The following is a 24,038-nucleotide window of genomic DNA, read 5'->3' as shown; positions in this document are numbered from 1 at the left end:
GAGTTGAAACAAGAGGGGACAAGAATATTTTTTTAAAAAAAATTTATTTATTTATTTTATTATTATTATTTTTTGAATTTTTATTTATTTATGATAGAGAGAGAGAGAGAGAGAGAGAGAGAGAGAGAGAGAGAGAGGCAGAGACACAGGCAGAGGGAGAAGCAGGCTCCATGCAGGGAGCCCGACGTGGGACTCAATCCCGGGTCTCCAGGATCACGCCCTGGGCTGAAGGCGACACTAAACCGCTGAGCCACCTAGGCTGTCTGAGGTGACAAGAATCTTAAAGAGAATAGTAGAAATTAGAAAGAAAAAGATGGGACAGATTGAAGAAATATTTAGGCGATAAAACCTACCTAAACCTGGTGATTAATTAGATGAGTGGGAGATGAGAGAGGAATCTAGGAGAAGTTCAAGATTTCTAGCTTGGGCAGTTTGGTACATGGTAATATCAGAACTGCAAATGTAAATAGAGGAGGAGGAACATATGGATGAGGTTTGGGGAAGTGGGGAAAAGTAGGATAAAAGAAGTTATAAATGTTGAGATTGAGATGCCTGTAAAGATCCAATTAGCTATGTCTTTCAAGGATATGGATGTATAAGTCAGCAGTCAGAGCTAGAGCTAGAGATTTGAATTATCAGAATATAGGAGTGGTTAAGACTCAAAGCATATAAGATGCCCAAGAAAAAGAAAGAAGCAAAAGAACCATAAAACAGGATGAAATCCTGGAGAATACCCCAAGGTGTGGAAAAAGGAGGAACTCATAGAAGTTTGAGAAAGATCAGTTATAAATATAAAACATGAAAGAGACTACCACTGCCCACTAATATTTGTGTGCTTTTTTCCTGCCTTAAAATACTGCTAACTCTCAATCTTAGCCTCTTGCAATTTGATAAAGTCATTTAAAATATTTTGGCTAGGGACACCTGGCTGGTGCAGTCAGTTGGGTGCCCAAATTTCAGTTTTGGTGAAGGTAGTAATCTTGGGGTTGTGAGACTGACCCTGGCTCAGGCTCCATGCTCAGTGTGAAGTCTGCTTGAGACTCTTTCCCTCTCCTTCTCCCTCTCCCTCTACCCTTCCCCTCCCCACCCTGTGTGCATGCAGGCACTCTCTCTCTCAAATAAATAAATCTTAATAAAAATAAATAAAAATAAGATATTCTGGCTAAAAATATATGGCAGAATCAGCTTTTGAAATTTTTCCCATGAATCTCTGATCTCTCTTCGTTTGGTGGAAACTTAGAAGCCACACAATAAAGATGGCAGCATCACCCTTACAGAGAGAGCCAAGTCCATCTTGGACTTGGAACTGAGCCCAAATATTGCATATATCACATATCTAAATCCTGAAAAAAAATTTATGCTCTCCGTACCACAAAGCAAGCAGTAATTCCTTCCTAGTATTCATATAAAAAAGTTTTAAGTGTCCAGAGTCAACATTAACATAATGTATCATATGTCCAAATGAAAATCAGACTGAAACTTTACAACAGACTTAACAATAAATCCTAGAATTTAAACAAAGCATTTTCATGAACTTCATGAAAAGTTCTATTTATCCCAATAAAAGCTTTTCTTTTGAAATTTTATATTATTTTTTACTTCCTAAATTCACAACGCAGATGTTTGACAATTTTACCAGTGACTACATGTCATTTCTTAAAGCAAATTGGGACATTTATTTATGAAGTTCTGATATCAAAGTTGTCAACTGTACTTGTATAGCTAATGGAGTTTTATTTCTGTGAGTTTCTAAAATTCAAAGTAGTTAAATGAGAAAAATTTGAGAAAATGAGAGAACTAATACACAGCAATTTATTTATCAATGTATATCCCAAAGAACCTAAAATAAGACCCTAAGTTACATGGGGAATCTAAATATTTAAAGTACACTTTTATTAATTAATCACTTACTCCAAATAGTAACAAGTTAAATATAAAATGCTAAAACAACTGTCATGAGTATGCTTACATATTAAAAACTGATTAATTGTTCAAATTATGTTATAAATGAAAACCAATCCCAGTAAACTATTTCTTTCTTTCTTTTTTTTTTTTAAGATTTTTATTTATTCATGAGAGACACAGAGAGACAGAGACAGGCAGAGACACAGGCAGAGGGAAAAGCAGGCTCCATGCAGGGAGCCTGACGTGGGACTCGATCCCGGGTTTCCAGGATCAGGCCCTGGGCTGAAGGCAGCGCTAAACCGCTGGGCCACCTGGGCTGCCCCCCAGTAAACCATTTCAAGGTAGCTTTTGTTTCTTTCTAAAGAGTCAGGAGACTACATATATTTATATTTTAAAGACATATTTAGTAGAATACATATAATTATATGTATATCTTACATATACATTAATAGAATTCTTGTAAAATAATATTCAAATAGCAGAATATAATAAAATATAATTCACATAGACTAATTTTTGATAATTTAGAAGGAAATCAAAAGAGTAAACCGTCACAAAATTTTATAGCTAAACACAAACTATCCAACTACCTATTCTCTACTAGATTGTCAGTCCAGAACAGCAGGGAATATTTGTTGGATCAATGAATAAACCAGTTTCTTTTATAGTAGAAGGCACACGTACTTAATAGATATGAGTCAACCAACCTTACAAATAGTAAATATTACTAGTCAAGTAGCTTACTCATTTTTTTTACCTAGAAAAAATATGGTTGACTATATTTAAAAATTCCATTTGGAAACACATTTAGGATAGATTTTTTTCTTCTCTACACAAAGGAGTCAATTTAGCAGTTAAAAAGATATATTACTGCTTTCATTCTCCCTTTTACTGGGCATCAGTACTCTAAGCACGTTGGGTATTGGTTTGTCATCAGGGTATATGAACAAATAGAAAATATAGACAAGATAAATTTCATGCTCACTCTTCCTTTCATAGAACCCTTAGAAACCATACATTGAAGATAGCAACAACACTTTTATGGAATGAACTGAATGCCTAGGTATCTCCATGGAGCCAAGCTGAACCTGAACACTGTACAGAAGAACATCAACATTTTTTGCCAGATGTTGTAAGGCATAACAAATGTTACTGAAACTGGAGTTTACAATATAGAACATAGCTGAAGCAGTCCATCTCTGTTGTAGCACTGTCTGCCTACAGAAAACATCTCTAGAGCATGCCAGGAAGCCCTCAAAGCAATGATGGTATTTGGATTCACCATGGCTATTACACAGATTTGTTTGAACATTGTTTAAAAACATCTAGAAGGTCAAGAAACCTGGATTATATCCTTGCTCTTACATTAACTTCTAATGGACAACAAACAATCAGACATTTCTAAGTTTTGTTTTCTTCAATTGGTAAACAGCCAATTGTCCATTAAGTCAAAGGGCCTGGCCCAGTTAAGCCCTCAATACATGTTTGCTTTCAAGCCATCCACCTACTCACCGACATCAAAATCTCCAAACTCATATACTTGGTAAATCTATCAAAAAAGACAGATATTGTCATCATACCTGTGGTTAAAAAAAGGGGGGGGGGGCTTTTTACAACATCTGTATGCTGAGTTTTAAAAAATCTATTTGAAAAAAATTTTTTTAAATCTACTTGGGGAAAAAAAATAAGCTTAAGTTTTGCTTAAGGAAAGAAAGGAAGCCAAACTAAATAAATCCTGGACAGGCAGGTCTTAGAATGTATATATTTCCCAAATCTTTTTCTGTAATTCAGGTTTAGAGGTAGCAACACATTTTCCCATAAACAAGCCAGCTTGTTTAAATATAGCCAAAATATAATTTATTAGTTATATGACCATCCCCGTTTAGAACAAAGAATTCACTGCAATATATATTCAGAGTTCCAATTTGGGATGATCCTTGGAAGATATCTCTCCCTACTAAAATCCCCATATCTAAAACACAGGGTCTTCTTCTCACTAGCCATGACTCTGATCTTCTCACCTACTAGGGCTAGAACATTGCTTATTTTTCTGTACCCATCCCACCTCCACACTCCAAACTCCAGTAGCATGTCCATATAATGATAAGGATGCCATTAGGACACCCTTAGGACAAGGATGGAGATAAGATTGGCATGGTAGAGGGAAGAAATAGGCTTATCTAAAGGGTGGTTAAAAAGTGGCAGGCACTGGTGTGATGAAGAAATGAGAAGGGTTCCTTTTATCTCTCTCACAAATTTACCACCACTGAAAAGCCAAAGCAGAGTGTGGGCCAAGGATCAGATGGGGAATGTAGGGTTAAATAACATGGAAGCTTTTCAACAGTGGTGACTGTATCAAATTTTCCCTTCTCTTACTTCTCATTGCTGTACTAGTATTACCAATAATAAAGACCACAAGTTCTTAAAGGATAGGGGTCATCTCTTGCCCAACTAGGTATCCTTGGTATCTAAAAATACCACATAGTAGGTATTCAATATTGTGTTGAATGAATCAATAAATATAACTGCAGTGAATGCTGTAATTCATCATCCAGAACTCCTCCATACCTGAGGGCTTACTTTCCTAGCTGATTGGAGTGCTGCTGGCAGACAGCCCCCAGCTGTCAGCCCTCTTATGGAATTGCCTTAGCTGAAAAGAGCCGTCTTGGCCTAAGATCATACTTCTTCCTACGACATTTTGCATCTATCTAATGATGGGTATATAAAGATCTAGCTTTCCTCACCTCAACTTCATACAATTCTGAGGACAATCCTAGCTTCAGAGCTCTGCCCTTGGGTACTGAGGATGCATCACAGTCCAACTTCTCCAGTGGAAATTGGGCTTCCTTCCTCTGTATGGCATTGGTCCCAAGACGCCTCCCTAATAAATGTGCTGTACTCTAATTTCCATTTCAGAGTCTGCTTTCAAGAAATCCAACTTGAGAGTACAACAGCCCAAAGAGGATCTAGGTCTGACCCAAATTTAAACCACCCAAGAAAAGGTATCAGACTTCATATTAAAGGTCAGTAAAGGGATCCCTGGGTGGCGCAGCGGTTTGGCGCCTGCCTTTGGCCCAGGGCGCGATCCTGGAGACCCGGGATCGAATCCCACATCAGGCTCCCGGTGCATGGAGCCTGCTTCTCCCTCCGCCTGTGTCTCTGCCTCTCTCTCTCTCTCTGTGACTATCATAAATAAATAAAAAATTAAAAAAAAAATTAAAAAAAAAAATAAAGGTCAGTAAATACAAAAGGCGTTAACAAAGGATAAGGAACAAACTCTTTTATCCCTAGCAATTGTTTCCATTTCAGCACTTTAAATAATCAATATAAGAACCTAGAGTTTTTTTGATGATTGCCTCAAAAAGGTGCATCTGTTTACTATCATGTATGTTATTAATAGTATTAAGTTATTAATAGCAAACTATAACAAACTTTTTTTTTTTTAAGATTTCATTTATGTATTCATGAGAGACACAGAGAGAAGAGACACAGACAGAGGGAGAAGCAGCCTCCCTGTGGGGAGCCTGATGTAGGACTCAATCCCAGGACCCCAGGATCATGTCCTGAGGCAAAGGTAGACACTCAACCACTGAGCCACCCAGGTGCCCCCCAAGTTCAATAAATATCTAACTTAAAGCAAAAGAAATTAAACATTAATGGATTTAGGGACGGCTGGGTGGCTTAGTGGTTGAACTTCCACCTTCGGCTCAGGGTGTGATCCTGGAGTATTGCTCTGGGTATTGCTTTCTACTAAAAGGTACTCAAAATATTAAGTACAGTCTTTTCACTGTCATTAACAAAAATGCAATGCTACATAAAAGTCATTTTTAAAATATGAAGAGTTACAAATTACCAGAACTATTTAAGGCATAGCAAAGCAAAAAAATAAATAAGGAAATGCAATAAAAATCACAATTACTATTAGCTTCAAATATAACAGAATAATATTTAATTTCTTGCCCAAATAAAATTGAATAGCTTATAAGTCATTTTATGTTTTTTTAAAAAGATGATTAGTAGGCCATTAATTATTTAAAAAGATGATTATTAGGCCATTAATTATTTTAAAAAGATGATTAGTAGGCCATTAACTAGTAGGGCCAGTTCCTAGTGGCAGATTCTTCGTCTACAGAGAAACAAGAGTCACCTCTTAAAATTTATGTTATGTGGAGTCTGAGATATATTAGGCCTCTTTCATCTTACCATGAACACTTCCTAATGTAATATCTCCAGCAATAGAAGACAGAAATGATGATTCTGTATAAAGATATCTGGCTTCCAGCAAACCATCTTCAGTAGATATATTAACAGTACTTCCTTGCAGTTTATCTATGGTCACAGTCTATTGAGATAAAAACTCAAAATTATTTCGTTATAAAACAAAGACTGGTAAAAAGCCAAAACAGTACCTACAGAGTTAGTGGACAACTACATAAAAAGTTACTACCCAGTACATAATCACTTTACTGATTTTGATTCACTGGCTTTAATTACAATATTGTGAGCAACAGTATATTCTCTATGGAATATGGAATAGACTCATTAAATTCCTTTTTTTATTTAGAGCTTCTTTAATTTCTCTTAATAATGTTTTATATTCTATATAAAGTTCTTCAGCTTTTAAGTTTATTTCTATTTGATATTTTCTAAATGCTATTATAAAAGAAATCTTTTCTTAAACTTCATTTTACTTTAACTGGCTTTTGTATTTGGTCTTAAATCCAACAGCTTCATGAAACTCACTTACTAATCCTAATCATTTCCCTGATTTTAAGAAAGTTTTTCTACATGCATAACCATATTGCCTACAAGTGATAGTTTCATTACTTCCTTTCCTATCCTTATATTAATGCTATTTTCCCTGCTCTGTCCTGCCTATCTGGCTCAGGCCTCCAATTCAATAATGAACAAAAGCAATGAGTTAGTAGGCAACCTAATCATATTCCTGTTCTCAGAGGGAAAACTTACAATATAGCAACCTCATTGAGTAAGATGTTTGCCATAGGTATCCTTTAGATCCTTTGTATCATGTCCCTTCTATTTGAAAATTTTTTTTGTTGCTGTTGGAATTATAAATGGGTTTTTAATTTTTCGTACATCTTTTATCTGATTTTATTGGACTATCATGATTTTCTTCTATCATCTGTTAATGTAGTGAATACACTATTATTTCTACAATTTTCCATTTAAATTCTAACAAAATAGATTTCTATTTCTATATTAAAAAAATGGAAAGAATTTTGTATTTATCCCTAAGCTTTCCTAACAAAATTTAGCATGAATTTGTTTCCAATATTGAGCACAATGTAAAACAAAGATATCTAGTTAAGGACTCCAAGTAATCTCTATCAAATTTTAAATATGTTTTATAAGCATTAAGTGAATGTTAATATAAAATTGTTGACATAAAAATCGAGTCACCAGGAAGGCATGCTACAGTTTTGTCCAGGATAAATTCCAGTATTACACTAAGGTATTTAAAGAAAGATCATTGTTTTTCTTTTTCTTTTTCTTTTAAAGATTTTATTTACTCATTCATGAGAACACAGAAAGAGAGAGGGGCAGAGACACAGGTAGAGGGAGAAGCAGGCTCCATGCATGGAGCCTGATGCGGGACTTGATTCCTGGTTTCCAGGATCACACCCTGGGCTGAAGGCAGCGCTAAACCACTGAGCCACCTGGTCTGCCCTTGTTTTTCAATACATCATCAACACAACACCAGTGTCATTCATAACTAATATGTGCTTCAAAAAATGTTAGAGATTCAAAATACTATGTAATAAGAACTGAGTTTCAAGAATATTAAAATTTGGAAGTACAAAAAAGAAAAAGGAAAGCACTCAGAGGTTCCACTGGGAAGCAAACTAGAATGATTTTGTCCTCTGGATTTGAAGTATATAACTTTCTTCTTTAACTTTTATTAAGTACATAATATATACCTAATTGCTTTTTTTTAAATTAATTTTTATTGGTGTTCAACTTACCAACATACAGTAAAACACCCAGTGCTCATCCCGTCAAGTGTCCACCTCAGTGCCCGTCACCCATTCCCCTCCAACACCCGCCCTCCTCCCCTCCACCACCCCTAGTTCGTTTCCCCGAGTTAGGAGTCTTTACGTTCTGTCTCCCTTCCTGATATTTCCCAACATTTCTTTTCCCTTCCTTTATATTCCCTTTCACTATTATTCATATTCCCCAAATGAATGAGAACATACACTGTTTGTCCTTCTCCGATTGACTTATTTCACTCAGCATAATACCCTCCATTTCCATCCATGTTGAAGCAAATGGTGGGTATTTGTCGTTTCTAATTGCTGAGTAATATTCCATTGTATACATAAACCACATCTTCTTTATCCATTCATCTTTCGATGGACACCGAGGCTCCTCCCACAGTTTGGCTATTGTGGCCATTGCTGCTAGAAACATCGGGGTGCAGGTGTCCCGACGTTTCATTGCATCTGAATCTTTGGGGTAAATCCCCAACAGTGCAATTGCTGGGTCGTAGGGCAGGTCTATTTTTAACTCTTTGAGGAACCTCCACACAGTTTTCCAGAGTGGCTGCACCAGTTCACATTCCCACCAACAGTGTAAGAGGGTTCCCTTTTCTCCGCATCCTCTCCAACATTTGTTGTTTCCTGCCTTGTTAACCTAATTGCTTTTTATCTATAGTTTCTTTTAAACTGATTATGGATTCATAGGAATTTTTATTTTAAATCTAGTTTCAATAACTCAGTCAAAAAAAGATACTTTACCCTACATTCATTCAGATTTGTGAGAATACAAATGTTTTGTATTCCTCAGTGTTATAGTACAGATGTAAAATTCCTGAAAAAAATTGTCCTTTACCTTACAAAGTTTCTTCATGAAAGCTGCTTTATGCATGGTTTCAAACTCACCAAGTATTTCCATTAAGCAGACAACAACTCTAGCTTTTTATAGATAATCAGACTGGTTTAGGGGATTAAAAAAAGATAAATATTGAAATATTTGAAACTTAATTAAATTGGCAAAGGAGCACTTTTGATTAGAGTCTCCCTACAACCAAATAAAGCCTTTAAGAGACTTCTTAGGAGTATCTGGAAACAGTCAAGGATTTATTTTGTTCATTAAACACTAAATATTTTTCCTTATAGAAAAATACCCTCCTGTTGCACCAAAGCAAAAGAAAGCAAGTGAAAATACAACCTTCCCCACTACAATAATACAGTTATTTTAACCAATCATTACATAAAATTAATTTCAAAGAAATGAAATTCAAAATTCCCTGAGGACCACATATAATGCACTATATCAGATACTAACTACAATAATTAAAGCTAGGACACCATAGTTTATAGCAAAATGTTGAAGCTCTTGCATATAGTTATTAGTGCTAATGGAACAAAAAGTCATAAATAGACTCTTTGGATTAAGCTGTATAGCTTGCTTATTAACAGAAGTAGCTATTTAAAGAAAGATACAAAAGTAGATCCAAAAATTAATACCTTCTTGACAGAGATATTGCTATAAATTAATTTTCTCTTCTACATAAGGAAAATTTTTCATAAGTTTAGTTGTTATAAATTAACATTACATATAATGAAAATCAAACTTTAAGGAAGCACTGTGACTTTGTAGCCCAAACTAAGAGAGGTCAACTGACAACTATGTCACCAATTCATCCAACCATTAGAAGAAATGAATTTCTATCTTCTCTGTACTAAACTTAGGATACTAAAATTAATGATAATATTTAAAAACAGCCACTCCGTTTAAAATGACATATTAAAAATGCTGTTAAATGTTTACAGTACTCATTTGATTCTCACAATCTTGTTGAGTAGGAAAAACAAATAATATCTCTATTTTATGACTAATGGAACAGATCTCGGTAAAGTTAACTGGTATATCTAGGACTCGTCAGGTTATCCTTCCTGTGTTTCATTTACCTTCATCATCACCATTATAGTAAACACCATATTAGGTTAACTATGTGCCAGACATTGTTTTAAGTACTTAATCTGTTTTAAGTGACTTAATCCTCATAACCCTCTGAGTTAAGTCCATTACTCTTATTCCATTTTCCAGAAAACTAAGACATGTAGAGGTTAAATAATTTGTATGAAGTTAAAAAGTTTAAGTGGCTGAGCCCGGGTTTGAACTCAGGTAGTCTGGTTCTCAATTCTGTGCTCTTAACCAATTCACTATGCTATCTCTCAAATATCGATAGCATACCACTGAGACAATTGTATATTAAGAGCTAACATGTATCATAAGCATTCTATATAAAACCCAACAAACTTAGAAATTTTAAATATTAACACTTTATTTTTTTTTAAAGATTTTATTTATTTATTCATGATAGTCACACACAGAGAGAGAGAGAGAGAGAGAGAATGGCAGAGACACAGGAAGAGGGAGAAGCAGGCTCCATGCAGGGAGCCCGACGTGGGATTCGATCCCAGGTCTCCAGGATTGTGCCCCAGGCCAAAGGCAGGCGCCAAACCTGGGGATCCCCAATATTAACACTTTATAATGTAAATAAAAAGAATTATCTAGACTAATTTTTTAATAAAACACAAAACTCAATCAGGCAAGAAATAAAATAGTACAATAGAAAGTAGGAATAGGTATGCTTGGGTGGCTCAGCAGTTGAGTATCTGCCTTCGGCTTAGGGCCTGATCCTGAATTCCCGGGATCGAGTCCCGCATCAGGCTCCTCGTATGGAGCCTGCTTCTCCCTCTGCCTGTGTCTCTGACTCTCTTTCTGTGTCTCTCACGAATAAATAAATAAAATCTTTTTTTAAAAACAAAAGAATAAATGAATAGTCAATAAACCATGGAAGTTGGAACAAATAACTAATGAGTGGACACAGTGGCTAAAATGTTCAAAATAGCAAATAATTAAGAAATGATTTAAATTTTCCTTTGATACTTTTATTTGAATGTCAATATGTAATATTCTGGTAACTTAGTTCATTTCAATTAACATTTAAAGGACAGGGTTTGAAGGAGCTACAAAGTTCTACAAAATTTCCCTTTTGTACTTCTAAGACCACAGCAATCCAAGGGATGAAATTAAATGTCATCTTAAAAGAGCTGCCAAGTGGGACAGGCAGTATCTTTCAATACTTTTCTATCTTAAGGTAAGGGATAAACTTCAATGTTTGGGCTTTAACAGTCTCCTACAGGTTCTAAGACAAAGGTGATAGAAAATAAAAGTGACAATAGTAAAAACAGTTACTGTTATAATCTACTTTAATTACGCCAACAATAACCTACCAACAAGATATAATTCATTCTCACCCATTACCTGAGAATAAAGCTGGGTAGAGAATTTAAATTTATAACGAAAGATTCTTGCAAATTGTGTAAAATAAAAGGTGAACTAGATCATTCTCAGATATGTATTTTTTAAGATTTTATTTATTTGTTCATGAGAGATACGGAGAGAGAGAGAGGCAGAAACATAGGCAGACATAGGCAGACACAGGCTTCCTGTAAGGTAGCCAGCCCGTTCTCAAAGATTTACAACATTATCCATAATGTTGAAAAAACTGTGACAATTTATACTTCAAAATTATACCTATATTCTTAAAACTATGCTAAATCACAGAAAGTGACAAAAGTTAAAAAATACAAACTATCTCATAACAACCAAAATCCCTATGGATAAGTTTTTGGAGAACACTAATGCTATCTAATGGTGCCATCTTGTGGCAAATACTAAGAAAGTTGAGTTTTGAAATTCAACCTTCAACTGTCTAAAGGAAAAGTAAACAAGTCTTGGAAAAATGCTCAAATAAATCTAACACATAAAAAAATTTTAATCTTAATCATGGCAGTATTACTTAATGACCAGTTTTAATCCATGATCATAAACACTCCTTCTGAACTTGAATTAAATAAACATTTAGTACTTAAAGATGTTATCAATTCCAAATAAAGAACTAAATAACTGTCAAAAGTATTAAATCATAAACTAAAACTTAAGTTGTGTAATACTTAATCACTTCAATTTCAAATCTGAATTTACTAATGAATGAAGATGCATTAAAAAAGAAAGTTATGCTACAAGTTTTATAGAATCTACCTACAAGCTGTGTGAGCCAACCAGATACAAAATTATAATTGCTAAATAAAAAAGGTTTCAATCTTACACTTTTATCTGATGCATGAATATCTATATTTCCATAAACTGTTCCCAGACAGATCACTTTGCCTCCTTTTGTTTGAACATGCAATTTTTTACTCTGAAAGACAAAAAATACAGAGACAAAGAATAAATTTGATTTAGACTAATAAAAAAATTTCCAACAGTTTATATATTTCTTTTTAAATAATAAACCAGCAAAAGGAACCAAGAATAAAATAGAAACACACTGTTTGGAATAATAACATCAACCAGGGAAGAATGTCAATTGCTTATAAAAGGATTAAATAAGTCATCTGTACTCATTAGAGAAAAAGAAGATACATGGGTATTCCAGTAGCTTCACGGAAAAAGGGCTTGGGAATATAAAATCACTGTGACTGGCTAACTAAACATAAATGATAAGGAAGGTAACAACTATTGTTCATCATTATTAATAACAGTAATAGTTAACATTACTTGACATTTTCTTTGGTACGTACCAAATATGGTATTCACTACTTTACATGACTTATTTAATCTTGACAACAACTCAGAAATAGGTGCTATATTTTTCCCATTTTTTAGAGGAAGAAATTCAAGAATCAGAAAGGTTAACTTTATCAGGTGATAGTAAACAACAAAATATAAACAAACAGAATCAAGCTCCGTATGATTTCAAAACCCACGTTGATGGCCAGTCTTCTGAAGAAGGATATATTCATACTTCGGGTAACAGCCCACTGATTATTAAACTTTCTAACATAACACACCCCAGAAAATGGAACTCTAGGTGAAAATATCTCAAGCTCAAAAAAAAGAAAGAAAATATCTCAAGCTCATATACATAACAGTCACTGTTAGCTTCCTCTGTCAAAAAAAAAAAAAAAAAAAAAAAAAGGGTGTGGACCAGTGAGGGGCTGTGGGGGTTGGGGAAGGAAAGAAAGATTTGATTTCACACTTGGCAACTATTGACAAAACTACCATAGGTCTACAAAAATCATCTTTCCCCCCCAAAGTAATAGCAACGTAGCTGGGCCCATGAAGAGAAGACATTTTCCAGCTTCTATTATTGTAAGGGGTTGCTAAGTTTTTGCCAACAGAATGTTAAGTGGAAATGCTCTGGCAATTTCAAGACTGGTGCTTTTAAGAAGAGTTGGTATGCCTTCTTTGTGCTCTGTCCCTTCCACCAGACAAGTGCAAATTACAGTAAGACTATAAGAGATAGCAAAGCCAGAAGATGGAAAGAACCTAGAATCACTAAATAGAAGAGCCACCGCCACACCTGGACACCAGAGAGAAATAAACTATAGCTGTATGTGAGCCACTAGATATTTGGCCTATTTTTTGGAGTAGTTTGCTTTACCTTAACCATTACTTACATTTTCAGTTCTGCCATAATTATTAAAAAAGAAAAAAAAGGAATAGGTAAATAGCGGAGGAAGAAAAACAGCAAAAGCACACTCACCAACAACCAGACCAGCAAAAGCAGAGAAGTGTCTAAACTGTAGGGAAAAATTAAACTCAAAACAACAATATACCTTCTGGTTGCTTTACTCAAAGGGAAAAATAGAAAAACCTTAGATAAAAAAGCCCAGGGATGAATTTCAAAAAATTTAGTGAAAAGGACAAAGTAAATCATTCTTAATAAGTTTATTTATATTACAGTGGTAGACTTCATGCCCACAGAGACATGAGTCTGAAGTAAAACCGCATTTAATAGTGTTCATCAAACAAATAATTGATAAACTTTTGACAAGAGTACCTCCAAAACAAATGTTACTTTAAATCAAGCTTATGTGAATTTCTAGAGAGTCTATGAAACTTATGAAACTAAACAAAATTTCATATATGTACATCTTTTTCTAAGGAGATAATCATCATCTTCAATGAGAGCTAAGACTCAAACATATTAAGAGCTGCTGTTATAATTTAAAACTAACTCTAAAAAATTACAGATTATAAAATGTTTAAAAATATATAAAATAAATAAATGAATAAATAAATCAGAACCAATTCAGTATAAGCTACTGTATTGCATTTTTAAAAAACGCAAAGGTGTGGCCTCCCATGAGTTATGTACCTGTTGTCTAAAAATTTACGTACTTGTTCTCTAAGAGTGCAGAATAAATGTAGTATTGCCATATATTTTACTCAACAGTAAAGAAAGGTGGAAAGAACATGTGCTTGGAAATTAGAAAGACTAAAATTCAAATCTCAGCTTAATTTGTTAGCTATATGAACCTAAATCAGATCCCTCAATCTCTTGGTGCCTGAGTTTCTTCCTTGATAAAAGGGAGATATTATAATTCACGGGTTAAATGAAGGTTTAGTTAAGTTTCCCAGTACAAAAAAGACCCAGAAAACAATACCTATTATTATTGCTATAAACATTTTACCAAACAGATCAAATATACTTACGTCCTTAAAATGAGTGGAAGAGAAACATAATAGGCAATCATTAATTTGAGATAATATTGTACATTTAAAAATTAAACAAGATCTTTCACAAAGTGCTTCCATTTGTGAATTTAAGTCAGTTATATCCTAAGATCTTAAGAATAATTCTCTTGATCTTTGGTATACCGTTAGGATCCACTGGGACCCAATTTTAGCTCCATTGGACCCAATTTTAGCTCTTGAATATTTTTTAAACTATTCTAAGGACTTCATGATTTGTATTCTTTCTTAAAGGTCTTCCAAAGAACAAATAGAGAATTTACTCACTTAAAAAAAATAGAATAAAACACATTCTATCTTAAAATTACTATAATCAGAATACTGGACTCTTATAAATCTAAAATATTTTATGGGTTCTTAGTATTCTTACTTTTCACATCTTATGATATTTTGCTATCTCATTATCCTAGGAATTATTTCATCATTATTCATCAATTATTCTCAACCATGCTTAATAAATGATAATACAACAGAAGAAATGAAGGACTTGCCCTGAATGGTAGTTCTCAACTAAAGGTGATTTTGTCCCCCCAGCGAACATGTGGCAATGTTGAGATATTTTTCATTGTCATAAAACTGAGGAGTGTGCTACTTGTATTTAGTAGGTAGAGGCCAGGGATGCTGCAAAACATCCTAAAGGGCACAGGTCAGCCCATGATAACAAAGAATTATCTGGTCTAAAATATCAATAGTGCTAAGATTGAGAAACCATTTTTTTTTTTGTTTTATGTCCATAATGGCAGGAGGAAGAAAAATGACCAAAAAAGATCTCTCAGAATTATCAGATGAATCAAAAGATAAAAGCAAAGAGACTGACATTAGGATAGGAGCTTCTGATTTTTAAATTTTAAATTTTAAAAAATCTGTAGCTCTTTTAATTGTGATTATTTTGAGCACATTTATATTTGAACAGTGCCCACAGAACTATCAATTTTTTAATGGTAATATATTAAGTCTTAAATTTTAATTTCAGGGTAGTTAACATGTAGTTTTATATTAGTTTCAGTTATATATAGTGATCCAATAACCTATTCATTACTCAGTGCTCATAAGTGTACTCTAATCTCCATCACCTATTCCATCCATCCCCTCCCCACCTACCTCCCCTCTAGTAACCATCAGTTTACTCTCTTTAAGTATCTGTTTCTTGGTTTCTTTTTTTGTTCCTCTTTGCTTGTTTAGTTTCTTAAATTCCACAGATGAGTGAAATCATATGGCATTTGTCTTTCTCTGACTTATTTCACTTAGCATAATACCCTCTAGGATCATCTATGTTACCACAAATGGCAGGATCTCATTCTTTTTTATGTTTGAGTGACATTCCAGTGTGTGTGTGTGTGTGTGTGTGTGTGTGTGTGTGTGTGTACACCACATCTTATTTATCCATGCATCTGCGATGGATACTTGGGCTTCCATATCTTGGCTATTATTAATAATGTCACAACAAACATAGGGGTGCATATATCTTTCTTAGTGTTTTTGCTTTCTTTGGGTAGATATACAGTAAAGCAATCACTGGATCATATGGTATTTCTATCTTTATTTTTCTGAGAAATGTCCATCCTGTTTTCCACAGCAGTTGCACCAAGTGCAAGGGTTTCCATTTTTTCCACATCCTTGCAAAGACTTATTTCTTGTCTTTTTGATACTAGCCATTCTGACTAGTGTGAAGTGATATCTAATTATGGTTTTGATTTGCATTTCTCTGATAATTAGCAATGTGGAGCATCTTTTCATGTATCTGTTGGCTGTGCGATTTCTTTGGAAAAATGTCCATTCAGGTCCTCTGCCCATTTTTCCATTGGATTTTTTTGTTTTTTAGGTATTGAATTATGTAAGTTCTTTAAATATTTTTTATATTAACCCCTTAGCAAATATATCATCCACAAATATCTTCTCACATTCACTAGAACAGTACAAGGGTGAGAAGCAACTTCCTGTCCTGGATAAAATCAAGTTCCTTGTACCTGATCACATCAACATGAGTGAGCTCATTAAGATAATTAGAAGGTGTTTACAGGAGACATTTGGAATGAAATTGTTTGTGTAAGACTAGAAAAATGCATCTATTCTAAAAATTTTTAAACCTTTGCCAAGGAAAAAAAAAAAAAAGGAATGTTACCAACTGAGATTGATCAGTTCACACAATCACAGATCATCACAACAGTACTGCTCCTGCCTATGAGTTTTAGGAAGTTGGTTTTGTACTGCAAGCAGAGAAACTGAGCTCCAAATGAGCACATTCAGCTTTGGAAAACTACATTATTTAACCTAGGCTGTTTTGTTTTCAAATTTGGAAGTTTAAAAATGTAATACTCCGCATTCTTAAAAAAAAAAAAAAAAGGGTTTTATTCATGATTTCCTTTGCTGTGCAAAACTTTTTCATTTTGGTATAGTCCCTATAGTTTTTTGTTTTTGTTTTTATTTCCCTTACCTGAGGAGACATATCCATAAATCTGTTGCTAATGCTATGTCTAAGAGATTATTTCCTATGTTTTCTTCTAGGAGTTTTATGGTTTCAGGTCTCACATTTAGGTCTTTAATCCATTTTTGGTTTATTTTTGTCTATGATACAAGAAAGTGATCCAGTTTTATTCTTTTGCAAGTAGCTGTTCAATTTTCCCAGCACCATTTATTGAAAAAACCTATCTTTTCCCTATTGTATATTCTTGCCTCTTTTGCCATAGATTAATTGACCATATAGGTGTGGGTTTATTTCTGGGCTCTATCTATTGATCTATATATCTATTTTCGTGCCAGTTTTGTACCTGTTTTGATTACTATAGCTTTGTAGTGTGTCTTGAAATCTGGGATTGTGACACCTCCAGCTTTGTTCTTCTTTCTCAAGATCACTTGACTATTCAAGGTCTTTTGTGGTTCCATAAAAATTTTAGATTTATTTATTCTAGTTCTGTGACAAAAGCTACCAGCATTTTGATAGGGATTGCACTAAATCTGTAGATTGCTTTGGGTAGTAAGGCTATCTTAATAATAATATTAATTCTTCCAATCCCAAATATCCTTTGTTTGTGCCATCTAGCTTCTAATTTTGATTGTGAAACTGAAAATATAAGATACCAAGATTTCAGAAGACAATATTCCAGATGAATTTTCTGAACATCAAGCATTGATGAGTCAACAGTAGATTTCTAAAGGCACAAAGGAACTATGAATATTATTATCCAGTTAGTTACTCAACATGAAGACTTCGTTGTGTATCTTTTACAACAAGAACCTGAACCATCTCATTTTGCTAAAAGGACATACAGTATTCTTTAATCTTTTATATTTGTGCAATTAAATTTATTTGAAATGGTTTACATGTGGACAGATACTAAAGGCAGGTGTGCAAATAAAAGTGAAATAAACAAATGACATAAAAAATTCTATTTTTTTAAATTAAAAAAATTTTTTTGGTATTTTTTTTATTGGAGTTCAATTTGCCAACATATAGCCTAACACCCAGTGCTCATTCCATCAAGTGCCCCCCAGTGTCCATCACCCAGTCCCCCCCACCCATCTCCCTTTCCACCACGCCTTGTTTGTTTACCAGTTAGGAGTCTCTCATGTGCTGTCACCCTCACTGATATTTCCCACTCATTTTCTCTCCTTTTCCCTTTATTCCCTTTCACTATTTTTTATATTCCAACAAGCACATGAGAAAATGCTCTGCATCACTTGCCATCAGAGAAATACAAATCAAACCTGTAAATCTTAAATGCATCAAATTAATCATTCTAATTAGTGTTCATGAATCTAAAAATGAAAATGTTTTGTAATTATGAAGCAAAGCAATTATGAAACTTCTCTTCAGCAAAGTTATATGCCATCAAAGTTCACAAAAGTATTGTGTTTCGAATATACAAGTGTAAGAAATACAGAAGTACCAGTACTAATGATAAACCAGAACCTACCAGAGACATATTTGAAATCATTTAGAGCTGAAATTAATCTAATTTTAAGAATTAAACATAAAAGTGTTATTATAAAACAAGATGAATTATTTGTTTAGCAAAAATACCTACTTAATCCTTAAGTAATGAGCTACCTGGTACATTAAAAATGCAACTAATATTTGAAGCATATTTAGAGTGCTTAAAGACTTCCCTTACTCTTTAATAAATGGAAGAAAACCATTTGTTAAAAATAAAATTTCTTTAAGTTAATAAGATCTAAGAATACTAAGAATGTATTTTTAGTTTCACTGTACACTTTCAAATGAAATCTAAAGGAAAAATGAGGAAAATCTTGAAAGTTGCTACAACTTCTGTACTTTCAGAGCAGAACTGATTTCAAAGCAAAATTTTTGCCAGAACTGAGACATAAATAGTATTCAATATTCTCAATACATGATACTCCGAACAGCACTAGTTCGATACTGCAGCTCAAAGTTTAAGGTTTTTTAAAATAATACTGAAACATTTTTAGAAAAATGTTCATACCTTAACAGACTGTAAGATGGCAGCCCCCTGCTCAGTTTCAATTCTGCAATAATTATCACACTCAATATTTTGGACTTCTACACAACCAGACCCTGATGCCTTGATATTCAGATCTAGAAATTAAAAAAGAGAAAACAAATTAGTACTATGGCTAATGAGCTCCAAAGCATTTTAGTACCCCCTAGAAATCTGTCTTTTCTGTTATGTTTATGTTATTGAACTCTGGAGATACCATAGTTGTCAGCACCTCAGGGGTCTCTACCACAGCAAAAGGACAAATGTAGTGCCCTTTTCTGCTGGTTTTTAGAAATAAAGCATTATTTCAGTTGGCCTATATCATCTAAAGAGAGAAAGTAACATAGGAGAAAAATAAATGAGGGCAGAGGTTCCAATTACAACAGACATTCCTGGGAAAGATCACGGAAACCTCTTCCCCACTGAGAAAGTGTACACACACACACACACACGCAGGTTCAAGTAAGAATACAGCAAGCTAAAAAGTCATTATGGTAAATTGGAGCCTCTTCTCTCTTATTTTCACGATGATTTAAACATTTGTTCCCATACTTCGTATAAATAAAAAGCAAATTGTAGGAGTAGTATAGATCTGTTTGTTGCCTCACACACAAACTACTGAGGCTTAACACAACAATTTTAATGGTCGGGACATAAAAATACATTTCGACAGTTTTATATATTGCAGTCTCTATAAAGTTTTTAAAAATAGCAATAATCTAAATACATAATCTAAAATAATCTAGAATACAATAATAATCTAAAAATACATGATAATTTTGCAATAATCTAAAATACATAAGCCAACAATTTTACCCCATGGTTACGTGGATGCAAATGTAACTAATAAATTTTTACCCAGTTAAGTAGTGTCACAACACAGCCTTGATCCAAGGCAGCGCTGATAGACATGGAGAGAAGAAAACATATTCTAAATACCCTTGATCCCCACGAGATGGGTAGAGAAGTTGAGGCTAGACACTGAGTGACAATAATGCTACTTCTACTCAACTCACAGAAACAGGTATAAACAAACTGGAGGAACAAATATGTATGAAGAAAACGGAATTATGTTGATTTGAGAAGCTTAATAGAAACCTAAATTGGAAATGGGATTCTGGCTCTAAAAAGAGGAATCTGCAAATAATGAGGTTTGAGACCAGCAGCACAGATAGTTCCATTTCTATCTTTGTTACCGTAAAACCTTGCTTACTCTATTTCAATACTCAGTGCATTTTTTATTATGATAAATAACATACTGGCAAACCTTCCTCCCTACCCCAGACTGGTACATTGTGAGAGCAGGATCTTCTTCTTTTTTTTTTTTTTAAGACTTTATTTATTTAATTAGAGACACACACAGAGAAACAGAGAGAGGGAGGGAGGCAGAGACACAGGCAGAGAGAGAAGCAGGCTCCGTGCAGGGAGCCCAAGGCGGGACTCGATCCCGGGTCCCCAGGATCACACCCCGGGAGGAAGGCGGCGCTAAACCGCTGAGCCACCGGGCTGCCCAGGATCCTTTATTCCTAGGCTAGTTTACAGAAGCTGGGAAGCAGTAAAGCTTAGTGGTTGAGCAGACTCCACAATCAGTTCAATTTTCCACCACTTTATATCCGAGAGAGAACACACATCTTTTTTGACCTACCCGAGAATCCGTGTCGTGAAGGCACGGATTCGTTCACCCACAATAAATGCTTACTTTATGACACTTGCTGTATCTCAATTTCCTTATGTAAAACGGTGCTAATAACAGTAACTACTGTACGGTGCAATCCTAAGGATTAGAAAGGATTCTAAGTGCCAGGTGCTATGACCATCATCATCAGTATTACCCTTCAGTCCCGGGAAGGGGAGCCTGGGGTGACTTTACTAAGAAAATGCGTACACACTGGCTTGCATTTGGTTAAGTATCATGGAACCCGAATACCTAAAAGCATTGTAGGCACTGTCGAATGACGCCTTCAAGGCAGTTTTCCTGTGTTTTTGTTTTCCAAACACTGCTACTCAACGGAGAACTTAAAACAGAGAGATCAGTAAGAAGCTAGGAGCCTACGTGAAACCCAGCACGTGGTCCGAGGTAGAAGTGTCATGTCCTAGGACAGAGCGCAGGCTGGAGGGCAAGGGGAGATGTGGGGCGGCCGACCTGCCACCGAAGGGGCGGTCGACACGCCTCAACCCTGGAAAGCAGACCAGTCTGCCATTGACAAAGTGCAGGTACAGAAAAACAGGGCAGCCCGGGTGGCCCAGCGGTTTAGAAACCAGGGTAGAAAAACAGGAACGATGTGCCAAAGAAGGACACAAGGGTTCCCAGAATAGGTGACTTAGAGGATCCCAGACGACGCTTCCCGTTGATCTATAAATCGTCTGTAACTGGGAACCTGGTGTCTGCCTTTCACCAGGCCACGCAAAGCAGAACAGAAAAAAAGAGGCAAGCTCCGTGGGCGTTAGGCAACTGAGTTAGGCCAGGGAGTCAGTTGCAGAGGGAGCGAGAGCGAGCGACAGGAAGCGCGCATCAGGTGCACCAGGAGCGATAGGAAGCGCGCATCAGCTGCAGGGGGGAGCGATAGGAAGCGCGCATCAGGTGCAGAGGGAGCGATAGGAAGCGCGCATCAGATGCAAGGGGGAGCCATAGGAAGCGCGCAACAGCTGCAGGGGGAGCGATAGGAAGCGCGCATCAGGTGCAGAGGGAGCGATAGGAAGCGCGCAACAGCTGCAGGGGGAGCGATAGGAAGCGCGCATCAGCTGCAGGGGGCAGCTATACGAAGCGCGCATCAGCTGCAGGGGGAGCGATAGGAAGCGCGCAACAGCTGCAGCGGGAGCGATAGGAAGCGCGCATCAGCTGCAGGGGGAGCGATAGGAAGCGCGCAACAGCTGCAGCGGGAGCGATAGGAAGCGCGCATCAGCTGCAGGGGGAGCGATAGGAAGCGCGCATCAGGTGCAGACGGAGCGATAGGAAGCGCGCATCAGGTGCAGAGGGAGCGATAGGAAGCGCGCATCAGCTGCAGGGGGCAGCGATACGAAGCGCGCATCAGCTGCAGGGGGAGCGACAGGAAGCGCGCAACAGCTGCAGAGGGAGCGATAGGAAGCGCGCATCAGCCGCAGCAGGAGCGATAGGAAGCGCGCATCAGCTGCAGGGGGAGCGATAGGAAGCGAGCAGCAGGAGCAGCGATAAGAGGCGCAATTGGGCAGCCCGGGGGGCTCAGAGGTTTAGCACCGCCTTCAGCCCAGGGCCTGATCCTGGAGACCCGGGATCGAGTCCCACGTTGGGATCCCTGCATGGAGCCTGCTTCTCCCTCTGCCTGGGTCTCTGCCTCTCTATCTCTCATGAATAAATAAAATCTTAAAAAAAAAAAAAGTGCGCACCTGCCTGAGTTCAGATTCGGACTGTGCCCCGGGACCCCAACCCGGTTTGCTCCCTCTCACTTGCCAAACTGCAGGGGCGCGCTCACGTCCACGGACGCCCCGGGGTCGAGGGCGTCCGACACGACGGCCACCTCCGTCGGCGCCCCGCCGCGCTCCAGCCGCAGCCCGCCGGGGGCCCGCGCCCCGCCCTCCGCGGCCCGCAGCGCCACCAGCACGCGGTCGCCGGCCGGGTGGGCGAGCGGGTCCAGCGGCCGCACGGTCACGTGGCACGGCAGCCGCGCGCGCAGCCGGCCGAGCGGGCTCACCCGCAGCGCCCACGCCCTCAGGCTCCCGCGCGAGGGGCCTGGCGGGGGCGGGGGCTCGGAGCCCGGCTGCCGCTCGCCTCCGCCTCCGCCGTGCGGCCGGGCCGGGCCGGCTCCGCGCGCCCCAACTCCGAGCGGGGTGAGCCGCAGGCCGCCGAGCCCGCAGCCAGGGCGCCGGGCGAACATGGCGCGCCCCTCTCGCGCTTCTTCAAACCGCCGCCGCCGCAGGCCGGGCCGCCCGGCCGCTGCCCCGCCTCAAGTCGGAAAGGCGGACGTTCGCGATTTGCCGAAGCAAGACTGCTCACTTCCGTCGGCAGTTTAAACCCTCAGCCGCGCACGCCGCCCCCGACAGTAAGTATCCACGCGGACCCCTGGACTCCCTGCCCACGTCCTCCCTTTCGCAAAGGCGCATGGGATTGGTAGTTCTAAAGGGGACACAGGTCGTGGGGCTCCGGGCCGCTTCGAAACCACATATCCCAGGAGGCAACGCGCAGGGCAGAAGGAAGGAGCTACTCAGATATCCAACTGGCCAATGGAAAGCGCGGAAGGAGCACGGTGGGCAGGACTGCGTGGTTTCCATGGCTACCAAGGACGCGACTCCTTTGGACAGGGTAGAGCCTTGGAGTGAGACGCTGGAGGTCCTAATTTACCGAGAAAAACAGGAACCTAAAGGAGGATCAGGACCAAGTTAAGGGGTAAGAAACCTTTTAAAAGGTGAGATCTGGATGCAAACTAGAGTACCCCCAGTGGGTGGTTAGATCTAAACTTCACTAAACTAGTGCTGGATACCCTGGGGTGGAGAATCCCTGGGCAAGAAAATAAGAAACCAGATTGGTAGTTTTTTTTTTTTTTTTTTTTTTTTTTTTTTTTTTTAGTGGAACGCCCTCTTTGATAGCAAGTATAGAAATAGCAATAGAGTCCTTTCTCCTTCCTGATCCTAAGCGATCTTAAACCAGTCATTGGATGTCTCAGCGTTTTAATTTCTTTTTATTAAAATGAGGTCAATAATACTTTCCTTATTTTGCCTCAAAAAGTTTTTGCAAAGATCAAATAAGGTAATGGATGTGAACTCTACGCACAGGCTGCAAAATTGCAGTGTAAATTACTGTATTTTTATTTTAGGGAGAGCATCGATTCTTAGTAACCAAGAAATATCTGAGAGATCAGAACTTGTGTCGACAGAAGCATTGATCTCTTTGGCTACAAATGACGCCCTCCCCCCGTTTTAGGAAAAAAAAAAAAACTAAAATAAGGAAAAAAGAGTCAACACAGTGCAATGGGAAGAGCATGAGACTGCTTATTTTCCTGGCTCTATCATTGGTTTATCTGGGTCACCTGAATCTGCTTCTGTTTTAAGATGAAGAAGGATTGTACTAAATGACTCTTTAAGATCTCTTTTACCTTTTATTATGCAGGCAATTTAATAAAGGAAAAAAAG

At 37.4% G+C, this 24,038-nt stretch overlaps 2 protein-coding genes across 11 annotated transcripts in view; one reads left to right on the top strand and one right to left on the bottom strand.

Moving 5' to 3' along the window:
• The window catches only part of FAM185A (family with sequence similarity 185 member A), a 57,003-nt gene extending 34,217 nt beyond the window's left edge, over positions 1–22,786 (bottom strand). For both annotated transcript variants that reach the window (XM_026006050.2, XM_072759904.1), the window contains exons 1-4: positions 22,363–22,786; positions 18,921–19,033; positions 12,047–12,139; positions 6,109–6,247 (exon numbers count right to left, since the gene is read on the bottom strand). In XM_026006050.2, coding sequence (XP_025861835.2) covers positions 6,109–6,247; positions 12,047–12,139; positions 18,921–19,033; positions 22,363–22,786 — 769 coding nt within the window. The remainder of the gene's footprint in view (positions 1–6,108; positions 6,248–12,046; positions 12,140–18,920; positions 19,034–22,362) is intronic.
• Positions 22,787–22,814: 28 nt separating this feature from the next.
• Positions 22,815–24,038, top strand: part of CCDC146 (coiled-coil domain containing 146) — a 125,636-nt gene continuing 124,412 nt past the window's right edge. For 3 of the 9 annotated variants that reach the window (XM_072759891.1, XM_072759890.1, XM_026006093.2), the window contains exon 1: positions 23,181–23,314. The gene's annotated coding sequence lies outside the window, so the exon portion shown is untranslated. Of the gene's footprint in view, positions 23,315–24,038 lie in introns of all 9 variants that reach the window. The other 6 variants (XM_072759889.1, XM_026006094.2, XM_072759888.1 and 3 more) reach the window with 4 other exon arrangements.

Source organism: Vulpes vulpes, chromosome 5 (genome assembly GCF_048418805.1).
Source record: "Vulpes vulpes isolate BD-2025 chromosome 5, VulVul3, whole genome shotgun sequence".
Classification (NCBI taxonomy): domain Eukaryota; kingdom Metazoa; phylum Chordata; class Mammalia; order Carnivora; family Canidae; genus Vulpes; species Vulpes vulpes.
Note: the sequence above shows the minus strand (reverse complement) of the source record. Positions and strands in the feature narration are given on the sequence as shown.